Source organism: Strongylocentrotus purpuratus, unplaced genomic scaffold, assembly GCF_000002235.5.
Source record: "Strongylocentrotus purpuratus isolate Spur 01 unplaced genomic scaffold, Spur_5.0 spur5_scaffold_14, whole genome shotgun sequence".
In the NCBI taxonomy this organism is placed as follows: Eukaryota; Metazoa; Echinodermata; class Echinoidea; order Camarodonta; family Strongylocentrotidae; genus Strongylocentrotus; species Strongylocentrotus purpuratus.
Window position 1 is genome coordinate 18530771 of NW_022145599.1, and position 22571 is coordinate 18553341.

The 22571-nt window shown below is 38.1% G+C and overlaps 1 protein-coding gene across 2 annotated transcripts in view; it reads right to left on the reverse strand.

Annotated features, from left to right (window-relative positions):
* Nucleotides 1-271: 271 nt before the first annotated feature.
* LOC100889364 (exportin-6) overlaps nucleotides 272-22571 on the reverse strand; it is a 28491-nt gene continuing 6191 nt past the window's right edge. The window contains exons 2-25 of one of the 2 annotated variants that reach the window (XM_030984364.1): nucleotides 21661-21751; nucleotides 20815-20927; nucleotides 20043-20240; nucleotides 19670-19829; nucleotides 18578-18712; nucleotides 16614-17067; nucleotides 16079-16205; nucleotides 15309-15421; nucleotides 14306-14414; nucleotides 13771-13863; nucleotides 12345-12414; nucleotides 11563-11722; nucleotides 10528-10620; nucleotides 10155-10308; nucleotides 9219-9365; nucleotides 7891-8080; nucleotides 7341-7496; nucleotides 6494-6608; nucleotides 5979-6038; nucleotides 5297-5408; nucleotides 4566-4727; nucleotides 3586-3684; nucleotides 2127-2357; nucleotides 272-922 (exon numbers count right to left, since the gene is read on the reverse strand). In XM_030984364.1, the coding sequence (XP_030840224.1) occupies nucleotides 821-922; nucleotides 2127-2357; nucleotides 3586-3684; nucleotides 4566-4727; nucleotides 5297-5408; nucleotides 5979-6038; nucleotides 6494-6608; nucleotides 7341-7496; nucleotides 7891-8080; nucleotides 9219-9365; nucleotides 10155-10308; nucleotides 10528-10620; nucleotides 11563-11722; nucleotides 12345-12414; nucleotides 13771-13863; nucleotides 14306-14414; nucleotides 15309-15421; nucleotides 16079-16205; nucleotides 16614-17067; nucleotides 18578-18712; nucleotides 19670-19829; nucleotides 20043-20240; nucleotides 20815-20927; nucleotides 21661-21751 (3444 nt within the window). In that variant the 3' untranslated portion in view covers nucleotides 272-820. Of the gene's footprint in view, nucleotides 923-2126; nucleotides 2358-3585; nucleotides 3685-4565; nucleotides 4728-5296; nucleotides 5409-5978; nucleotides 6039-6493; nucleotides 6609-7340; nucleotides 7497-7890; nucleotides 8081-9218; nucleotides 9366-10154; nucleotides 10309-10527; nucleotides 10621-11562; nucleotides 11723-12344; nucleotides 12415-13770; nucleotides 13864-14305; nucleotides 14415-15308; nucleotides 15422-16078; nucleotides 16206-16613; nucleotides 17068-18562; nucleotides 18713-19669; nucleotides 19830-20042; nucleotides 20241-20814; nucleotides 20928-21660; nucleotides 21752-22571 lie in introns of both variants that reach the window. The other variant, XM_030984363.1, reaches the window with a different exon arrangement.

Here is a 22571-nt window from a genome sequence, read left to right on the forward strand (position 1 = left end):
CAACCATGCTCTCAGCCTCAGAAGACGATGTATACCTTATCATCAGGTTCAGGTTCAGTGAACGAATTCCAGACTGTGTCTCATCTCCTTCCACCTTTGCCCGATGTATCTCTACCAAGGGATGCAGGGGTGCAGTGGAATTGGACACCAGGACAATGTAAACCTGATGGCAAGCGGACATGACTTACAAGGAAGTAGACAAAGGTCAGACTGTCCCTCGATTAATTCCTCCGCAGAGTCTACTGGTGATGTATCAATCTGCCTCATGTTGCATCCATCCAGAGGCATAATTTGAAAAATCCAAAACAAGTTGTCATGCCGATTCACTGCAACTGAATAAGTCCCGTTCTATACAAGTATGGCACTTTTCTCGCATTGTAACAGGTAGCAAAGATGGGGTTTATTCATTCACAATGTCACTGCGATTTCTTGTTCTGTCTTCCACTTATGACTTGTTCCACCCTAACCGTGTGGCATATGCACCAACATGCTGTAGGAGGTTTGTCAGGGTTGCCAGTGTGCTCCATATCAAAAGCTAGGAATACCTCGATCGGGGTACCTTAGTCCATCCTATCTTAGTGGCTCAACACTGACAGACACGCCAACATGATGTCCGCTTACTGTATCCGTCATGATTCAGGGAGGCCAGCAGGTTGGTTCTACACCAACAGCAAGGAATCTCTTGGTCCAACACAAGACAGTTCTTCCTTCATACGTCTCTAATAAAGTCAGGCATTGGAACTCCTGGCATCCCAGAATTTCGTTTGCACTTCTGTCCTAGTCTAATTCTAAGTCCTTCCCTACCCTGGTTCCTCCGTTGTCATAGCTTGACGGAGCCAGCAGGAAGGGCCGAGTTGCACAGTCTGTAGTAACGGAGATCGGTCACAAACCGCCGCATGTTCTGGTTGAATGACGGAAGGTCCTGTCATGAGAGTGAACATGAAGAAAAGCACATAATAAATGCACACTCAAACAAAAATTCAAGTTTCAATAATTATGAAAGTCAAATTGTTTCTTAAAAGTGGCTTACAGTCATTGTTCTGTTTAAGAGCAAAAAAGAAAAAAAAAAGAGAAAAATAAGAGAAGCAAAATGATGAAAGTTTCAATTAAATCTGACTAAATAAGAAAGTTATGAATTTTTGAGAGTTGTTATCACTATATGTATGGGCACTTCAAATTGGCTGAAGCAGTTATGTCAACGTGATGTAGTGCCGGACTACTTTCCAATCTGTTCCAACATATAAACTGACAAAAATTAAAAATTTCCAAAAATCATTGCTCAGGAGGGTCCTTCTTTTTTGAGGACCTATAATATTATGCTACCGTATCTATAATGTATTTTTCAGTAGTGCCCCAAGGAAGTAGGAACCTAGGAGAAAACCATAAATTAATGATATTTTTGTACACAGCAAATGGGAGAGCTATCCACGTCCTATGTCTCAATCCACTGACCAACTACAAAGTTGAGATTCGCATAGACTTAGTAATCTCATAGTTCAAACATTCATAACTCCCTTACTATTGGTTCGATTAGTATCAAACGTTTACCATTCTCTTTCTGTTATTGTTCTGCTTTCATACAAATCAACTTATTACAAGAGTTGGATTGCCCTTTAAGGGATATCATTCTCCTTGACACCTTCACATACACTGTATGTGTGAGTAAATGCTCTCAAAGGCACCACAGGATTGCAAACATAATAAATGCTTTGAAAGGTAGTGAGTCGACAATGTTTGAAAAATACAGATTCTACTGTCATCAAGAATGTAATGTTCATCAAAATTTTAAGCAGGGCACTGTTTCATAAAACTTGTTATCAATGACAAGAAACAAGAACTATATAAGCTACTGAAATTGGGGCATTTGATTGGCTAAGAGCAAATTTGTCATACAAATTTAGCATTTGCTACTGATAACAAGTTTAATGAAACAGGGCCAAGGTTCTTGTCCCTCCCACTCCCCCTACAAAAATGGTGAGTTAAACTAAAGTATTACAATTAAACATACACAGAAGAGAACAAAGATCGAAAACAGTAATATTAATAATCTTTATCATAATAAATTTCATACAAGATGTAAACTGTGTGATGACTTATAGCCGTTATCAACAGAAGGAAAAACCTACCTCTGCCAAGCTGAAGTTTGTCTTGAGGATGGTCTTCTGGTTGAGGTCCAGGCCCTCTGCACTGGTCAGGAACTCAGACAAGAACACTCTGAAGAAGTTTTCCAAGTCCACCATCGCCATGTTGTAGATGGCGACCAATGTCTCGTCTTGCAGCAGGTCATGTGACTTGTGGATCAGCGCTTGGAGGAGGACGTTCAGGAACGGTGACAGCATCATCGTCTTGAATATCTTCTGCAGAATGAGACAAGGCGAAGACAAATATTTATATAATATTGGATGGCTTTGAGCGTGATACAAGAATATATTGATCGAGCTATGACAATATTGGACGAGTAAAGGATGAGGTCAACATGGTCTTAGCGGGGTCAATATTTATGATATACTCCGAAAGAAGCCATGTCAATATAATTATTATTACCTATCCCCCTGTACAAGGCATTTTTTAAACAAATGATATACAAGCCTTTGGGATTTTACGTTCTCCCGCGGCAGCCAAGTGAATTGAAATTAGCGATCCTATTGCGCAAGCGCACTGATGGAATATGGCTCAATATTGCCCTCTGATTTAGTACAGTGGTATACAGGGGGAAACCCGGAAGACGGCAATATGGCAAATATTCCCGGCTCTGGTTTCGTATTTGGAGCAGCGTGCAAAATACGACTTTTTATTTAGCAGCTAAAATGCCTTGTATAGGTAATAATTTACAATTTTTTAAGCCGAAAAATCACTTTGCATCCATAGAAATTGGCAGTAGTTGGTTAAGGCCCATGGCACTTGAGTGAAACTGAGCAGAAAGTATTTTTTCAATAGTCATCAAAGTACTGATATTCAACAAGTTACAATTAAAGTTTTCTCTATTTCATGGGGTAGCACATTGCCACAGAAACCACAAACTGCATGTGTGAGAAGGCCATCCGAGGGTAAACACTTTAGGAAAGTTTCATGGTGCAAAAATGGACATCACTAATTGTATATGAGTTTTAATTTGGCAAAGGTTTCTGGTTTTACCATTTTACCAACCCCTAACAAATCGGCAAAAAGACAAACTATGCACACTAATAACCTTTCTTTGAAGTTTGATGGTGCAGATAATGGGAATAGAGAATAAATCTCCTGGAGGGTGGGGGGGGGGGGTCACAAAAATCTAAGTCAAACTTAACTCTAAGTTGGACTTAAGAATTATGGAGAGCCATTTGTAGCCTGAAAATAAAATATATTCAAAAGGGAAAATTTAAGTATTTTCCACTTTTTATAAATTCCACATCAAGCACAAGAAATTTCCTTGATAATAGAAAATATGAATGATTTGAATCAAAATTTTACGCCTTTTAAAATAACTTTTACAAAATATTTTCATAGATGCCAAGGGCTTTCCATAATTTTTTAAGTCCAACCTAGAGATAAGTTTGACTTAGGATCTTTGTGAAACACCTCCAGTAGGACTACATCATCACTTACCTTTTGGTAGAGCTTGAGTTTGGAATTGAGGATCTCCAGAGATTCCAGGTTTTGCCTGAAAACAGAGATGTCTGGTTGGAGGAAGGACTGACCAAAAGCCTGCAGGAAAGGGGGGGGGGGACAAAAAGAAGTAATATGAAATACAATAGAGTATCTGACAATATAAAATAAAATCTAGACTCTTGTCTACAGAATATTTTGTTATAGTGGCTGCTTTAAGAACTTGGAACAATTTCTCACTTTTCATCAGGGAATTAGCCCATCTTGCCTCTTTCTAAAGATCCTGTAAAAAAATACTACTTCCCTCAGTAACTTAATGTGATTTACCTATCTTCACGAGTCTATGTATTTCATGTTTCTCTTCACAATTTGTATTTTTGTGAACGCTATGTTACTTCTTGCTTTTAGCACTCCTAAATGATCAATATTATCTGATTCTTAATAAGTAAGCCCAGGAGAATCTTTACTACTGGTGAGTCAGACAAAAATACATTTTATAAGATTCATTTGATTCCTCCTCATCAGGCCATTGCCATGAACCATTCCTTTGGCAAGGTATCAATCTACATTTGCCACTCTCCACCCAGGTGTCATAAACAGTGAGAAAGAAAACAGTAATAATACTAATGATGCTACCCTGGGTAATCAAGACATATTATTACTAATCAAACCTGCTTTAGTGATCACCTGCCCACAAAGACCACATTTTTTTTATTCCCTTGAAATTGGTTTCTCATTGAAACATGTACTAAAGGAACCTCTCTACAAAGACCACTGTTTGTGTTTCTCTGAGGCGGTCGCTATAGACAGGTTTGACTGCATTATTATCATTATCCTATAAGTAATAGCATTTTACAGACTGAAACAAGATGTCCTTTCATCTTTTAGGTATACTTTGAAGTAACATTGAAAATTAACTCTCTCTAGGTCACCTAGGCAAGTATTCTCAATCAATGAAAGAAACAGTGCCTGATGCTTACCTGCATAATGGTGACAAACTGCTGCTCATGCTCCACGTTGTCCGTAGGGGGTGCCCCAAGCATGCTAGCCAGGATAGAGGTATTGAAGAAGTACTTCCACTTGCTCTGTAGCATCTCAAAGAGTAACCTGTACAGGGCAGGCTTGATGTCCGGTGATGATCTCTGGAGGGAGGGAAGAAAATTACATTGATAAAGATTTTTTTAAAGATGCATTGATTTATCAAAGTTAAAAAATTTGATGAGAAATTAGCTATGATATCACAAAGGTGGAGATTATGATAATGTCGGTAGTCATGACGATGGTGGTAGTAGTGACACTGGTGATGATGAAATTTTGTATTGAACTAATTCAGTGACATTTCCATGTCTTATCAATGTCATATGCATTTGGGAACTTACAACAACACCTCCTTGTGATTGCAATAATTATTTTGATACCTTTTTATTAAGAATATTGATTATCACATCCTTGACTCGATTTTCCTGGAGTTTTTTAGGTTGCCCATGACCACAGGAACAGAACACTGATGATGGGGACAAACATGATGACAATGATACAAGAGGGTAGAGAAGATGATTATGAGAATTATTGTATTTTTCATCTGCTAATGATAATGATGATGATTATAATGTTCTCTTTGTCAAGCTTCACATCAATGTCAATACTCTATTTCTATTATTATTATTAATTATATTAATATTATTATTATTGATGACAAGTGCATTATTACCTCTGCAATGATTGGGTATATGTGCTCCATGCAGATGGATATAATACTTGGAAGAAATGTCTTGAACGCTGAGCCGGGCTCCTGTACTATGATCTCCAGAATCTGCAGAAACCTGTAGCGAACAAAAATCATAACATACACTCATCACAATTTTCGTTGTTTAAAATGATGTTGCATTTTCTACAGATGGCAGAAAGATCCTTCCCCCTCCCTAAAAAAAGATTTTTAAAATATTGTGTTTATAAAACTCAATAGTTACATCTACAATATCAACGTTGTTATCTCAATTAACTGTAACAACCAACGTCAGAAAAAAAGTTTTGAATTACTATATTCTGATTGTAGTGGTACACTTGAAATAGATTGCAATAGATGGAATATTTCTAATTTTTTTTAACTGCATAATTATTCAGATCTGCAAATTCAGTGTCACTTGCTCTTTTAACATATATATATATAGGGTGAGGCTTAAAGCCCCTCTGCATTAGTTTGGCATGGAGGGATTAGACCTCCCAGCGAGGTCACTGGCAGGTGGTTATCTCATCAAATCAGCTCTCAATTAACATAAGAAAAAGGGCATCATGGGGGATCAACTGGTACTGCTTAGGCATTGTTGGCTTATAGAGGACGCAAGTAGCTATAAGTAGTGCAGTGGGGCTTTAAAATAGTATGAGGTACTTACTTCTCTACAACACTGATCCCTGATGAGCTCTCATGTTTGATGGTCTCTGATAGCTGTTCTCTGCAAGGATACAACAGAAAAATATAGACATTATAGTTTACTCTAGATCCAGAAAATTATTTTATAGACTACCAAAGAGCCAACGTCATATTCACTCGTTCTCCAGGTGATTGGTTTCAAGCAACAGAACTTGCAAACGAGGTTCACCCAGAAAATCATTCAAGCAATGGGCCTTTCACTGATATTGAAGAGGGAGTTCCCCCAATGACATCATAAAATTCTTTACACTACAAGCCTCAACATTAAGCATGTGAATAAGACTTAGCGTACCTGATACTTGCCCACATCTATGTCTCATTCACAACATAAAATTATTTCTTCTGTTCTTCCATTATTCAAGTTTATGTTATCGGTGTTATCGGAGGAGGAACATGATCGATAGTAGTGTGTCTACCTTCAGGAGTAATAATTAGTCTGCTTTGAATATATTTAGCATATTTTGTAATTACAATTACCTCGTGAATAGATTGATGAACATTGACATTATGTGTTGAATGGTAGGGATTCCCATCTGCACTCTTAGGCCTTGGAAGAGAGCCAGGAAGAAGCTCATCATTTCATCCACAACATCTAAGGAGGAAACAAATTGGCATAATCTATGTTAGCATCTGTATACATTTTCATAATCATTCTTATTAGCAGTTGACACTAGTGTCTTGTACCTTCACTTCCATCAAATATTTGCACAACTACAATTACCATTAGCACAATCATCCCCCTATTATCAAAACATCATTCTATTACCATCATCGCACAACCAACAACACCATCATGACCACCACAACCTCTACCGTCATCACCAACATGAGTACTATCACCACTACCATCACTAACCACTATCGCCATCACCACTACCATTGCCGCAACTTCATCCACTTATAAAAACACTGCTGCCGTTACCCCCACCATCACCATCATCGCCACCACCATCGCCACCACCACTACCATCACTAAGTACTTCCATCACAACTAACCCTTTCACAGCAACCATCACTACCATCATCTGACAACCACAATCACCACCATCACCAGCAATACCAAAACCTATCCTGAACAACATAACTCTTACTACCAACCCTACAAGTACCAAAAGCTAAACCATATAACCCCCCCCCCCTCCCCATCAACGACCTCACCATCACCTCTACCAACTCCAATCATGAATGCTAATACAGTCAAACCTGTCTATAGCGACCGCCCAAGCGAAACACAAAAAGTGGTCGTTGTAGACAGCTGGCCTTTGAGACAGATGGTCACTAAAGCAGGTTCGACTGTATAACGATCTCTTATCTGCTGACCTACCTGGTTGATGGATGTAGAGAGGGAAGAGATTTAGGGTGACCTCTATGCAGTCCCTGACGGAGTGATAGCACAGTTGTTTCGTCTTCGAGACCTCCCCCGCGATCGACTCTACTTGGTCTGACAAGATCTGTAAGGTTTTCCTGATCACAGGTTTAGCTAGGGATGCAAAAGAAAGAAAATATGGCTCCATACATTATCAAGATGAGGATTTATCTCTAATAGCAGCAGTTTAAGTGTGAATAAAAAATGACTATTATCAAATAACAGACAATAACACGTAGAGGTTTCGTAGTCGAGTGGTTTGAGCACTTGGATGGAAATGCAAAGGTTGTAGGTTCAATCCCCCATACGGCACTTGTATCTTTGGCAAAGCATTAATCTACATTTGTCACTCCGAACCCAAGGTGAGAAATGGGGACTTGGTAGGATGATGAAAACCTTTGTGATAGTAATTGCAATATGCAGTATAGGTGACCATATGGTAGAAATACTTCCCAGGGAGTGAAGATGGTGCACACTGTGCATGAATGAACCCGATTACCCAACTTACCTCTCTCCTGGAGACCCTTGTCTGTCTGGATAGCCTGGACATTCTTGAGTTCTCTGTACTCCTTGGTCAGTCTGAAGATGAACCCCGAATGATGTTCTGATCTGACCGGCCACTGCTGCTCGTTGTCTGGAATGTTAGCCCAGGGTAGGGTCAGGATGTTGGATAGCCCTCTGCATACAATGAGCTGGACCTAATACGAGACGGAGAAGAGGGGTCATTAGATTCCTCTCTCTCTTGACTTCTGCTTTGGGCACAGTACAGTTTGGAGATCATCTTGGGCAATAGTTTTAATCATGCCCCTCACAGCAGTCTTTATTGTTATATTACGCAATCGTAGCATAAGATTACCACAAAATATTCAACATTCATGAATATGCAACATATTGTAATTTACATCAATGTACATTTCTGCAATACCCTGTTTTCAAAGATAAGCTTGAGTTCTGGTACATATAGAAAATAAATTCTCACAGAATCCAACGAAACTTACACAGAATGTTCAAGATTACAAAAAAATAACATGTGCCAAACGGTTTTGGTAGAAAATGTATAGCGACTGAGTAATGAGCATAGAAAGATAATAAGGAAATCCGGGTAGCTAGGCCCAACATTATGTGCTTAACACAGGTCACTATGTGCAAATGGGAGTTCTCACTCAAAGATGATGATGGCCTGTAAGTTTTTTGTGCGTTCGTTTTTATTTCACTGGATCAAACAAACAAATCTACTGCAGGATAAACAATCCAGAATAAATCATAGCAAGTTTCTCTTAAAGGTAAAGACCAGTTTTGGAAACGCCTCCATTTCAAAAAATGAAATGGAAGCCGTAATACCAATCATGTGAAAGAATATGCTTTGACTAATACGTGATGATACAAAATTTGCCGGGAAACCGCCTACTAATTGATATATTTGGTAAATTATTATATCTATCTGGACTGGATGGATATAGGGTAATCCCATATACATTTTTCTGTGTACAGTGCTTGTAACCAACCAAGACTGGGCCAAATTTCTTATCATTTAGATGATTCCAGAACCTTGCAGTACACACCAATTATTCTATGCTAGATGATCAACCTTTTCTGCTCGTTTCTTTTACAATGCAATCGCATGACCAGAACTGGTCTATACCTTTAAAATAGGATTCCCATACCAGAGCTCAAGATTAGCTTCAACATATATGACCTGACCAATAAAAGGCTGAATCTCTACCCTTTTTTCTCTGTGGCATGGAGTTGAATTTTAAATTTAAATCCTGCTAACTACTACATGTATATTACGATATAATGAAGTCATAATTCATTGAATGCATCGCCCCAGCTTACCTCCGTCTGTAGACCCGATAACGATCCTCCGCTCACATCGTTGAAGAGCTTCTGTATTGCAGGCATCTCTATGAGGAATGTGGGACGTACTGTACTGGCAACGGACAGGAACAGGTGGGCTGATGAGAGGGTGATCTTGCAAGGGATCTACAGGAGAAACAAGACATATGTGAACGGTCGTCACTCTCCACTCAATTCACTCCTTTCAAATTTCAGTAAATATTTTGGAGGCTTATAATATGAGTGTCAGAATACCAGGTGTAGTGTATTTATTGTAATGCATCAAAACAAGGTGTATCTATTTAAATTGACTTAGGAGCATTTTTCTTGATTCTGTTCAGCTTTGTTCTAACTGTCCATCTCACTATGATCACAAATAATTTCAATCAATTTAGTCGACATTTTAAAACTAAACCAAACTAGATGGAATTTTGACTGCGCGCAGTCGAAAATGATGCCTCCGCCATAGAGCAATTTAAACAAGTTTGGAGTTTAAATCTCCAGTGGTTCTTGAGATATCATGATAACAATCTCAATGTATGGAATTTCATAAGTTGACCTCTATGACCCTTGACCTTTGACCTACGTACTCCAAAATCTAATCAGATCGTCTTCCTATGGTGATAAATACTATTCCCGAGTCTTAAGTTTAAATCTTAAATGGTTCTTGAGATATTGTGATAACGGTCAAACGGGACGGACGTACGGACGGACGGACAACCCGAAAACATGATGCCTCCGGCCCCACCTTCGGTGGCGGAGGCATAAAAATGAAATAAAATAGTAAAATACTGAAAATGTTATCATTCCACCTGAAACATGAAATAATTGTTTTGATGAGTTAATGTTTAACTACACTTCGCAGAAGAGAGGGTAATGCCTGGTAAGGTCTTTCTGCGATTACATTTACCATTATCAAACCACTTCTTCACTGACCTGTTTGGCAAGTTCAGGTGCTATGGCGTCCACCAAGCTCGTCATAAGAGGCAGCATCTTATCGTGATGTCTACTTCCTGGTTTACTTGTCTCATTGTAGAACTGCGCTAACCAGTGGCTGTAGGCTTTGAGTGCTGCTAAGGCTTGGGCGTGTCTGCAGTCAACAACAGAAGATTCAGAGGGGGGAAAAAGAGATTATTTCATGGGATATTCATTTCATTTCAATATACTCCTAAATATTAAGTTTATTTGATCAATCCTTTACCCTAAAATTGTCATCATGCATTCTAAATATTTCCATGAAAACTGTATGTACACATTAAAACAATGGACACCAATAGGCATCCTTTGTGAAAGTTGATTGCATACTTACGTTTCTACAAAGTCTGGCTTGAGTACTGTTGGTGCAGCCATCTTCATCCTGTATAGTTTCATCTTGGTACCATACACTGCTGCTTGACAAAACCTACAGGAAGAAAATGCATAGACACAATTGCTGATTAATTGGTGTCAAAGTCATTAAGGAGGAGAGTTGGCTTAGTGGGTAAAGTATCTGCCTGTTGAACTTCAATGTCATCCTCATTATCATCCATTAAAATCAGAATTTTCCTTCTTACGAGGGGTTCCTGACTTTTGCTCCACGATGCACTCCTTCTTCTTGTCTCGATCATCCTTGATTCATCCATTTATACCAACCTTACTGCTTTCTTTCTTCACCATATCTTTCCATTAAATCTTTGGTCATCCATTCCATCATATGCCATCCACTTCCAGATCCCATGCTCTCTTCACAGGTTCATCATCTTCCCTCCACAACACATGACCCATCCATCCATCTCCATCCATCTCAATCCACTACTCTTTACCACTTCCACCAGTTTCTTCCAGATCCAACCTTTCCATGGTCTACATTTAATATAGTTTCTGTTGAATAAATGTTCTGTTTACCCAGGTACCAATCCATGTATGCAACAAATTTTAACCTTTCTTAATTAAGATGTTAAACATTATCATGAGCCTTTTTTAAAGAAAATCTCAATAAGCCCCATTTCTTCAGTCAAACAATGAAAAAGCATTTTAAAAAGAGCATTTTTCATGCAAAACAAGAGCCACATTTGCCTCCTACTTTATATAAACTTCAATTGGAAACAGCTTGAAATACCCAAAATGACTCCTAATTGGCAGTGATTCAGGAACAGAAATACAAATGAAATCCTTTAAAGCGGGACTGCACTACTTGCACCCTATATAACAAACAATCCCTAAGCGGTACCTGCTGGTCCCCTATGATCCCCTTTTTCTTATGTTAATTGAGAGCTGTTTGGATGAGATAACTGTTTGTCAGTGACCATGCAGTGAGGTCTAATCCCTCCTGGCCAAACTAGTACAGACAGGCTTTAAATCTTACCTTTCTATTAATGAGAGAGCATTGTCAAATCTCTCAGAAAACTTATCTCCTATGAAATGTTCTGCTAGCCTGCCTAATGCTTGGAACATGGAACACAGGTCTCGCAGAGTACAGTGTAACCTTCGACACTCGTTCTCCTGGTTTACATTCAACTTCTGACCTGTGAGGTGAAAAAAGAAAAATATGAAGATAATATAAGGGTTTTAGATATTAGAATAATAATTCTCCTCATAGTTTATATATATGTCATGTTTTCAATATGGAATTCCTACAATCTTGAGAAAATGATGTCTATATCAGAAGACATCCACATTTTTTTATATTAACTCTCTTAGAGTTCAAGCCCACTCAACACTAACAGGGGATCAAAGACGATGATAATGTGTCCAATATATGAAGACCTAGTCAATCTAAATATGTAGCAGAACCACTTCCTTTTATAAATGTATGAAATGACCAAAGCATCAACAATTACCCATGCATTGGGGCTAAATTACATGATTCCATCATTTTCCAATGAAACTGCATAAGGTACCCTAGAAAGAAAGAAGAAAAAAAAAAAGAAAAATGAAAAAATAAGAAGGAGGAGGAGGGAGGGAGGGAGGGAGGGAGGGAGGAGGAGGGAGGAGGGAGGAGGGAGGAGGGAGGAGGGAGGAGGGAGGAGGGAGGAGGGAGGAGGGAGGAGGGAGGAGGGAGGGAGGAGGGAGGAGGGAGGGAGGAGGGAGGAGGAGGAGGAGGAGGAGGAGGAGGAGGAGGAGGAGGAGGAGAAAGATTCCACTTACCTTCTGGAATATCTATCACATACTGACTGAGGCCAAGGTAGATGGTCAAATATTCTTGGAATGGTGGGTACTATAACAAAAGAGAGAAAAAATGAATTATTATTCACAGCTAAAAGACACTAGTAAAGACACAAGAGAAGTTGTGAGTCTTGCTCTTGAATGGGGTGTAGCATGACGAAACTACGTGTCTTTCCCGTGGCCTGAATCGGGGCCAATCGGGTATAATACTACTACGGACGATGCGACCGCAGTATTCACGTGCATGCAACATACGTGAAACCGAAGCATGAGGAGAACTTCGGTCTGTTTCGCAAACGCTAGCGCACGCTGACCGTAAATCAAGTCCATTTGTTTACGTTCAGTTGTCCAAAAGAAGTCGCAGATGGCGTTAACCAGTATTTGCCATGCTTCACCCCTTTAATATGAAACAGATCTAGAGAGGAGACTCGGCCATCCCCAAGTCATCAACACCTCTTGCTGTCTCCCGATCTTGTCGATCAACCAATTAGCAACACTCAACAATTGGAGCAGACCTGCAGCAGGACAGATACCTTCAAGTTTATTCTTTTTCCCAGGTTCGTGCAAAGACAGGAATAGACTACCTGACAGCATCATCAATATTGAATCCCTTGATACTTCTAACACCCCAACATCAAATATATCAAACATAGATCATTCTAGTCTATGATCATGTGACCCTCGTCCATGTCTTTACATGGACTAACAAGTTTTATAAGATGATGACGTAGATCCTAATCAAATGATTGGTTGAGAGCGTACACGTGACTTTTTGCGTAACACATAAATTTGATGACCAGTCATTATCAAATGCTAATGACCGGCCATTAGTAGAATCATGTTATAAAACATCTTTTTATAACACAAATATAACAATCTTATAAAGCAAATAATACACAGCATTTTGTTCAGGCATTAGTAAAATTACCCACACTTGGTACCTTCAAAACAGTCCACACACCCTCAGCTATCACCTTGGGCGTGTTACACTGTTCCAAAGGTACCTTGTGTGGGTAATTCTTACTAATGCCCTCACTGCTGTGTATTATTTGTATACTGTTGACCCATACCAAAGAAGAAGAAGTGTTTTATTTCTCTTTACTGTAGGAGAACCCAACCACCGAATATTATCGTTCATACAAAATTTGCAAAGCTTTAGTACATTACAACGAAGATTAATGATACTTATAATTTTGGTAGGACAAACATATATTTAGAGGTAAGGGACTGAATACAAGAAGAAAAAAAAATCGCAGGAAGGATCTGAATATATCAAGTGGTGTGATGGATGGTTTACAATCATCTAGCAATACATAGCAACTCATATCAGGTTATGCTTAGTGAAATTATTGAATGATATTTAATTTCACCCTGATGCATTGTGAAAAACATGTCAATATTTTCTTACCAATAAACTGAATGCCTCTGTGGGTAAGAGTTCAGCGATCTTAGCGACAACCTCCAGGCCTTGTCTAAGGTAGCACTGCCACTCTGTCTCACACTGCACAACAAGATTTTTTAAAAGAAAAAGAGCAAAGAAAATCATGATTTTTAGCAATGATCAAAACACAAATACCCCGAATGAAAGTTCAGCTATAGAAAGAAGGATAGAAAATAAATATATGCCCAAGGAATAAATTTGATAAGAAAAAAGTAATAGTCGAGAAAGCTACATTATCATGAATTTTGTGACCTGTCAGGACTAATGAACATTGATGATGGCCCCTGGAACAGGACATAGTCCCATATATTCATATTTGTGTTGGTCTTAGTAAATGTTTTAATACTTTTTTTCTCATTTCACTGATCCCAATCATGCCATAATATTATATAAAGTACATGATTAGTTGCTCAGAATGATTCCTAATAGTTCCTCCAAAATGTCAGTTTTAGCTGATGAAATTCAGAACGAAATGTTAAATCTGTTTTGTGAGGTCACTCACATCGTCATCCAGCGTGTCATCGTCTAGTTCTTCCAGCTGAGCCTGGTTGAATCTGAACTGCATCTTGTGAAGAATCTCAGACATCACCGATAGCAATGCATCTTTGTATCTACAAATGGAGAGGAAAGCAACATTGATTAAAAAATTGATGAAATAAAATTGGAATGAAACATCTTGAAATATCAATGTACGAGTACTTTAAAGTGACTCAATAACATTGCCTCAGATTCTGAAACAAAATCCTGGATTTAACTCATGCTGCAATCATAATTTTACAAGCAGATAGCCTGTCTGATTATCAAGATATTTATGATTGAAAATCGAAATTTCATTTTTTCGTTTTCCAAATGTTTTTTTTAACACTACAGTCTACTGGGGAAAATGAGTATGGTAAAACAGGTCACTCAAAGATTTTATTTTTTTGAGGCACTTCATGATCATTTTGAAGTATAATTTTGTTAGGGCTTCAATATTACACCATATCACAGACACTGATAACACGTAAGGCCATGCATCTCAGATTTGACTTTGTTAAACAATGCCTTTAAAAAGAAATTTTTTGACAACTAAATTATTTGTCTAAAGTTCAAGAACTTATCAATATAAATATCTAGGCAGATGCTCCATTATATCATAAATGCATACAAACATTAACATGGCAACTGGCAAGAGTGTCACTTATTGTACATCCAATTCACATTATCAACTGTCATTTAGGTAGTTCATATTTTGATAAACAGGTTAAGATTAACATGACATGGCATTTAAATGATATGTGCCTCTAAAACAAGACATGATTTAGGTAAAATCTCAAGGTTTCCACTGACTATTATCCTAGCTAATGCTAATATAACTGTGAAAACTGATTGATCTAGCAAATTCAACAAAGTCAGAGGCAAGTAATGTCTCTGAGATTATCTTGTGTGACTGGGACCTATCATATTTAGAGAAATGAGGTTGAATGAATTGTATTATTTGATAAGTATCAGATGGTGCAACAGACCTGTCTACAAAGTGATTCATTTCCGGGTTTCTTGAAGCGTTGGTCTTGTCGATGAGATAGTCCAGGAATACTGTCCAGATATCCAGACAGGAGAAGTACCCTTCTTGTTCCGGCTGAAAACAAAGGGTGATGAGAAATTATTAAAGCACATATTTAAAGCCTATCTGCACTAGTTTGGCCAGGAGGGATTATACCTCCCTGCATGGTCACTGACAGGTGGTTATCTCATCAAATCAGCTCTCAATTAACATAAGAAAAAGGGGACCATGGGGGACCAACAGTCACCGATTAGGCATTGTTTGCTATATAGAGGGTGCAAGTAGCTATAAGTAATACAGTGGGGCTTTAAAAGAGAAGGCTGGGTTTTGGGGAAGGTGAACTGAAAAATAATTTCTGAGCTTTCTATCATTCTGTTTTAATATGTTAGCGTGGAAGAGTATCATGGAAAAAGTGCACTATGATTTTCATGCCACACGTACATGTGACTCTTAGCATGGATGAGAAAAATTGCTGCTAGGTACTAGGTAGAAGGAATATTATGGCTTGTGCTACCGAACTACACGTAATGCATGCAATACACATACAGACTATTGAAATACAACTATTCCTAAAAGGTGAATGAACAAAATTATAAAGAGGCACTCAACAAAGCTTTGTGCATCAAATTTGATTACATTGCAAAAATGGCATATTGCTTTAGAATTATTTTTTTCTCTTAAAAAACAAACATAAGTATGGAGATATCTTACAAATGGTTGACCGATTCTTACCTGCTTGAATGTGTACTTGAAGAGTAGAGAAAGGAACTCTAGGACTGGAAAATGGGAGTTGCTCTCAAACCGTCGAAGATGTACACTGACAAATAAACCTAAAAACTCTGTGAATTTCTCTACATAACTGCGCATTGGGGAAGAGTGATGGAGAAAGTGCAATTTTTTCGCATTAATATTCCTCAAGGAACAAACATTCTAAGACATAAAATAAAATAATTGTTTTTTTCTCACATCAGTCGTCAATCATAATACCTTCATGTATACACACAAGATAAAACAGATTACCACAACTATTAACATATCAACAAACATTTCTACAACCTTAGAGTACTTTTTCACAATTACTCATAAATGTTTGCTTATGATTAAAACACAAAATAAGAATGTTCCACACACCAAGAATCAAATTGTATGACACGTACAAAACAATTATAATAAGAAATCGAGTACAAGGAACACAATTATACATTAGATGCCCACACTCTTTCTGGTTCTCCCTTCTTCTGTGAAGAATGGCTGCTTCTTCACTCACCTTTCGTCTAAATCTTCTAACCTATTCCCTACTGATTGGTTTGTATTGTCTTTGGTTAATTTTTGGAGCAGCTGGAAAGTCTGTTGGAACATTCTCAAGAGGTAATCCTCAAAGTCCGAGGGCACACAGTTCTTGGACATGATCTCGTTGATGCAGGACATGGCAAGGACGCCCAGTGAGGAGCTCCCGCTCGAGCTGAAGCTGTCGTTGGCGGGCGACGTCGTGCCGCGGCTGACCGACTGGATGTCGCAGCCAAAGTTGGCGAAGTGGAAGATGACGGTGATGAGGTTGGGGGTGATGTTGCCGGAGAGGGGCATCCAGGAGAAGAAGTGGAGGAGACAGTTGAGGCACAGGGTGCTGAGGTGCTCACTCTCCTGGTCCAGCGGGGGCAGGGGCTGGACGTTGTGCTTGTTGGGAGGCGACGACTTGAACATGCTACGGATTATGTGGCTCCCTGCAAGATAGACATAATAGTAGTAGTGGTGGTTATTTTACCTGACTGCTAAGAAAGCATTAATGCTTGTTAGTACGCAACCAGAGGACCGAAGGCTTTAGGTCCTCTCTGAGGGACCTGGTAATGAGGATTAATGCCTTACCAAAGGGCACTATGACTAGCGCATCAACTTGGTTTCGAACCCTAATAAAGAGCAAATGATGAGATTATCATTCATAATACAAAAGGAGTTCAAGTTAATCTCAACCTAGTGAGGAAATAGGCTGGGTTGTTATATCAATTTTGCTTAGAATTAAAGAAATGTATCTTTGTAAATTTTGAACAGTAATAAACATCCAGTAAGGGAAATTAACTGTAACTGTCGATAAGAATAATAAGAATTCTACTAGTACCCAAGTCCAAGTAATGCTAAAATAATGGATATATCATTACTAGAACATACCTGCCAACCTTTGACTGAAAGAAAATTAGGAATCTCTCAAAGGCACAATTAAGAATAAGGTCTATTTTGTATACTTTTTACACAAAATATTTCAGAAAAAGAGAGGAGTCTAGGTTCAAAACAATAGCTTGAAGGCCTAAAAATAGGATTCATTTCTCCAAAATAAAAATGGTTGGCAGCTATAGTAGAATAGTTTTGTTAAAGGCACACTGTCCTACTTGTAGCTACTTGCTCCCTCTATATAGAAAACTTCCCCAATCGGTGCCTGTTGGTCCCCCATAATCCTCTTTTTCTTATGTTAAATGAGAGCTGAGTCAATGAGATAGCCACCTGTCACAGTGACCTTGCTAGCTCGCTGGGTGGTCTAATTCCTTCTGGCTGAAGTAGTAAAGCTTGCCTTTAAAATAATTAATTACCATTGTCACCTACAATAAAACCAAGCATTCCATCTCCTTTTGGATTGCATGTATTTCCTAAAGTTGAATACTACCTTTAATGATGATTTTTCAAAGAATGATTGAGGAAGTGAGTCATTCTTTGGTTACAAGAGTAATTCTAATGGCAAGGTTGAGAGGGGGAAGGGGTGTGGTTCCACATTACTATGACCAATGTATGCTTTCTCCTTCTAAATGCAGATTGTGAATGGCAACTTTTTCTTTGAAATTTGAGCCAAAGTCTGATATACAAAGCAACCGTTTGTGCAGTCATTTACCCATGATGCATCATAACAACCAAAATATCTGACCCTAAAATAAAGACAGTACCGGTAATAATTTTCAGAATACCACCCATACCTATTTTAATTCAAACTGCGTGAACCAAATTACATTATTTGCTCTGGTTTACCTTTTTTATCTACTCAAACTTATTTGACTGATTTCAAGACTGTTGTGTGCATAAGTTTTACAATATTTTTAATGCATATATATATATTCCTCTGTTGTAAAAAGGGGTCATATCAATTTTGTGCATCCTTTCCCCTCTCCCTTTCCCTATTTCCCCCCTCTCTCATGATTCTTTCCACCTTTATACCCCCGCCCCTCTTATATTCACCTGTTCTTATCTTACCTGACTGTAAGGGTGATGACCCGTAGGCCATGTGGGTGGGGCTAGCGTCATTGGAATCATCATGGGTGGGGGATGGGGGCGGGGTAGCTGTGGTCACCAGTGACCGATGCTTGTCCAGTATCGTCTCCAGTATATCTAAAACACAACAGAACATAGAATGCATTAATAACCCATTGACTACTGAATTTCCTCATTCGCATAGACTTCATAAAGGAACCACTCGGTTACAGTAGGCAATGGTTTATAACAGCTAACTTGAAGACAAGTGATTCAATTTACTGGATCATCATCATAAAAGTGGCTTGTTAGAATCTGACGTTGCTTATCAAAATATGTTCTTCTTTTCGCTTGCATTGGCGTCTAATGTCAGGGGACCTTCTGCCAGTGGCGTCACTGAGCCAGGAGTGGTAAGGCAATCACTATAGTACTGCACAAAATTGAATAGGGTGAATGATACATCAGGTCATTCTTTCAATTGAATTTTTTTTTAATTGCTGTATGCTCTTGAATTATGAGTATATTACTGAGAAATATTATGCCTGCTTCACCAATTGAATGCAGTAACAACTTTAATTTACAGTAACAGCAGTGAATAAAGACTGATTGATAGCAATAAGAAAAGTGGTCAGTACAGATAAGTGATCTTAAAATTTATGAACAATTTCTGTCTTACAAGTCTGAGTGAGAAACAATGTTCATATGGAAACATGGTCTTTCATTATAGGCGGTCACTGAACAGGTATGACTGATGATTAAATTATTTACCAAGTCTACCATTCAATAGCAGATAAGTATCAATACCTAATGACCTTTAACAAGACATTAATCTACAATTGCCTCTCTCCACCCAATTTGAAATGGGTGCCAGTAGGAAATGATTCCTTGAATGCAGGAGCACCGAACGTGTAGCAGAGCCGGGGTAATATTGGAGCACCTCGAGCACCTTGCATGGTGGATATGTGCGCTATATAAATACCAATATTAATTATTATTAATTTATACAATTTTAGAGATTTATATAGTTATGTTACAGGCCATCAAATCTTATCTTCTTCAGCATAAAAATAGTCTTGAATGCAGTCAGAGTCTTACGTGTAATGAGACTGAAGACTGTAGGAACCTGATCCAGTAGCAGCCTCTGAACCTCCTCCTTCCTGGCGGCGCTCAAGTCCTCCCTGGGAGAGGCCAGTTCTTCTGATGTGGTCTGGAGCATGATCAGACCAAGACTACATGTCTGTGGCTGCTGAATGAGCTGTAAGAAAGCAAGAGGTAACCAAAAGAATAACAGGGACCCGTTTCACAAAACTTGTCATCAGTGACAAATGACAGTTTTTGTTATAAGCTAGTGTAATCCTGGCTTCTGATTGGTTATCAGCAGATTTGTCACTGATTTTTGTCATATATCATTTTCCTATCTTTTTTTTCTTCCATAAAAATGTAAAAATTGATGTTAATTATTTCTTACCTGCATGATGGAGGGGAAGAAGTCCGGGTAGAAGTGAGGCCAGTCCAGCCTGGCGATGCAGACGATCACCTTGATAAGCTTGTTCCTGATGTAGTTTGGGACAACCTTGTGCTGGCCCAGAAGGAACTTGGTCAGGCCGGACCGGATCTCCATGCGATCCTGGGGAGGTAGCCCTATCCATTGTCTGTTGATTACATTCTATACAAGAAAGAGAGAGGAGAGAGAGAGTAAATAATATGGAAGAAAACCTGAAACTCATGGAAATATTAAATATGAAAGGGATATAAAGAATAGGGTGGAGAGAGAGAATAGAAAGATATATAGAAACCATATCTGACATAAGCTGCAGTTACCAGAAATAAATAATACAAAGGGAGGGAGAGAGAGAGAGAGAGTGAGATGGAATGGGTAGTAAGATAGTAAGAAAGGAAAGAAGGTAAGGAAGAAAGATAACAAAGTAAGGAAGAAAGATAACAAAGTAAAAAAAAAAAAACTGAGATAGGGAGAGAGGAGAAGAAAGATGAAATAATAAGAGTAATGAAAATAAATGCCAGTAATGTAGTGCATATCACAAAGAGAGAAGGAAAGAGAGAATGAAAGAGAGAAGGAAGGAAAGAGAAAAGGAAGGAAAGAGAGAAAAAAGAAAGAGAGAGGAAGGAAAAGAAGATAGTTGAAAGAAGAATATGGAAGGAGAGTAGGGAGAGTGGGGAGAGTGGGGAGGGAGGGAGGGAAGGGCAACACAATCAAATCCCAGATGAGTTTCATACTTTACCTCAAAGACACTGAGGGCATACATCATGACATACTCATTCCGAGTATGCATGAGGAAATAGAAGCAATGTCTCCATGATCCACTCTGTGCGCTGAAGTTATTCAGAAGTTCCTCTGGAAACAGGAAAAGAAAGAAGATACCAATTCATGATCAGTTTTTACATTTCCTTGAAAGGTCAATGAATGCCTTTGTACCATCCTAATCATGTGCTAAATTATACATGCTATTTTTTCTTTTCCTCGTTAGGGTAATTTCCATTATTAGTGATTAATGTTTGTTTGTGTGTATAACTCGTTCCCCTTGATTGATCTGATATTGATGATCACTAATGATGCATGAGGTACAAAGTACAAAAGCGTTCAATAGAAGCAGTGAAACGGTTGGGTGGAAATACATTTCCTGGAATTTTCATTCAAAATCAGAATATGCACAGCATATGAATAGATTAATTACATCACATGAGAGCTGGGTTTCAAGATTTCAAAAGTATACTTGATTCACTTTAATATACTAGCAATACATGTACACGAAAGAACCTGTATATGATTTTAAGATATGAATATATACATTGATGTGAAGGGAAAAAAAAGTTCTCAATCACTGATCTGGGAGATTCACAAACTACAAGCACTGATTTTTAGTGGATCCCCCCATTTCCTCAGAAATTAAAAATTTCTTGTAATAATTTTATTATGTGTAAAGTGTATTTGTATACTTATCAGGATCAAAACGAATATGTACATACATTTTTTTCATACTTCCTGTAATAATATCTGTAATACCTTTGTTTATCTTTCTGTTGGAAATAAAATACATACGAATGGAATGGAATTGTGTTGATCTTACCGATGTCCCTCTTGCGTTGGTTTGTTGTTGATATGGCAAAGAACTCTGACATGAGACCCTCCAGGGTCCTGAGAGAGGAGTCCTCCGTAGTCTGTCAGGAAGCAAAGGAGACATTAATTAGTCTTGCTTGTAATAATTCGTGATGAAGCCATTTAATTTCATTATTCTGTGAATCTATGATGACCTTATGTAGATAAGGATACCAGGAACCTTACATGATGAACTAACAACAAATGAAGTGAATGATAAAAATAGAGAATAAGGACTAAGTACCATCTTTAAAATAAAAATATACAACAAAAATTTGGTGGAAATCATAAATCATATATGCGGCGTACAAAATACAGAGCTTTTGTCAGAACTAACCTAAATAATCTTCATTATGGTAGGGACCCAAATTCATTGAATCTAATATAAAGTTATATGATTACTGTATGATTTTGTTTTTATTCAAATTTTTTGACTTGGACCCTCCCCCCCCCCCCCCCGAAAAAAAAATATATATATATATATTAGATATAATAATAATAATAATAATAATAATAATAATAATCAATAAATAAATAAGTATTTTAATGAATAAACAAAATAGAATAAAAGATTTAAATGTAAAAAAATAGTGCATTTGGATCTGATTATAACCATTTACATTGTAGATCACATTTTCAGGAGTATAAATAAACATTCTAAGAAATGTTGGAAGATGAATTATGTCAAATGTTAGGGAAATCACCAGGATGAACCATAAGTTCCTGTAACATTTAATATGATATATGTTAAGGCTGTGCGCAACCATGTAATGAGGTACCCGAGTACACTCCCAGGCTTACAAGCGAATACTACTTGAATATTCGGACGCCATGTTTAAAAAAAAAATATATATATATATATTTTTTTTTTTTTTTGCCACC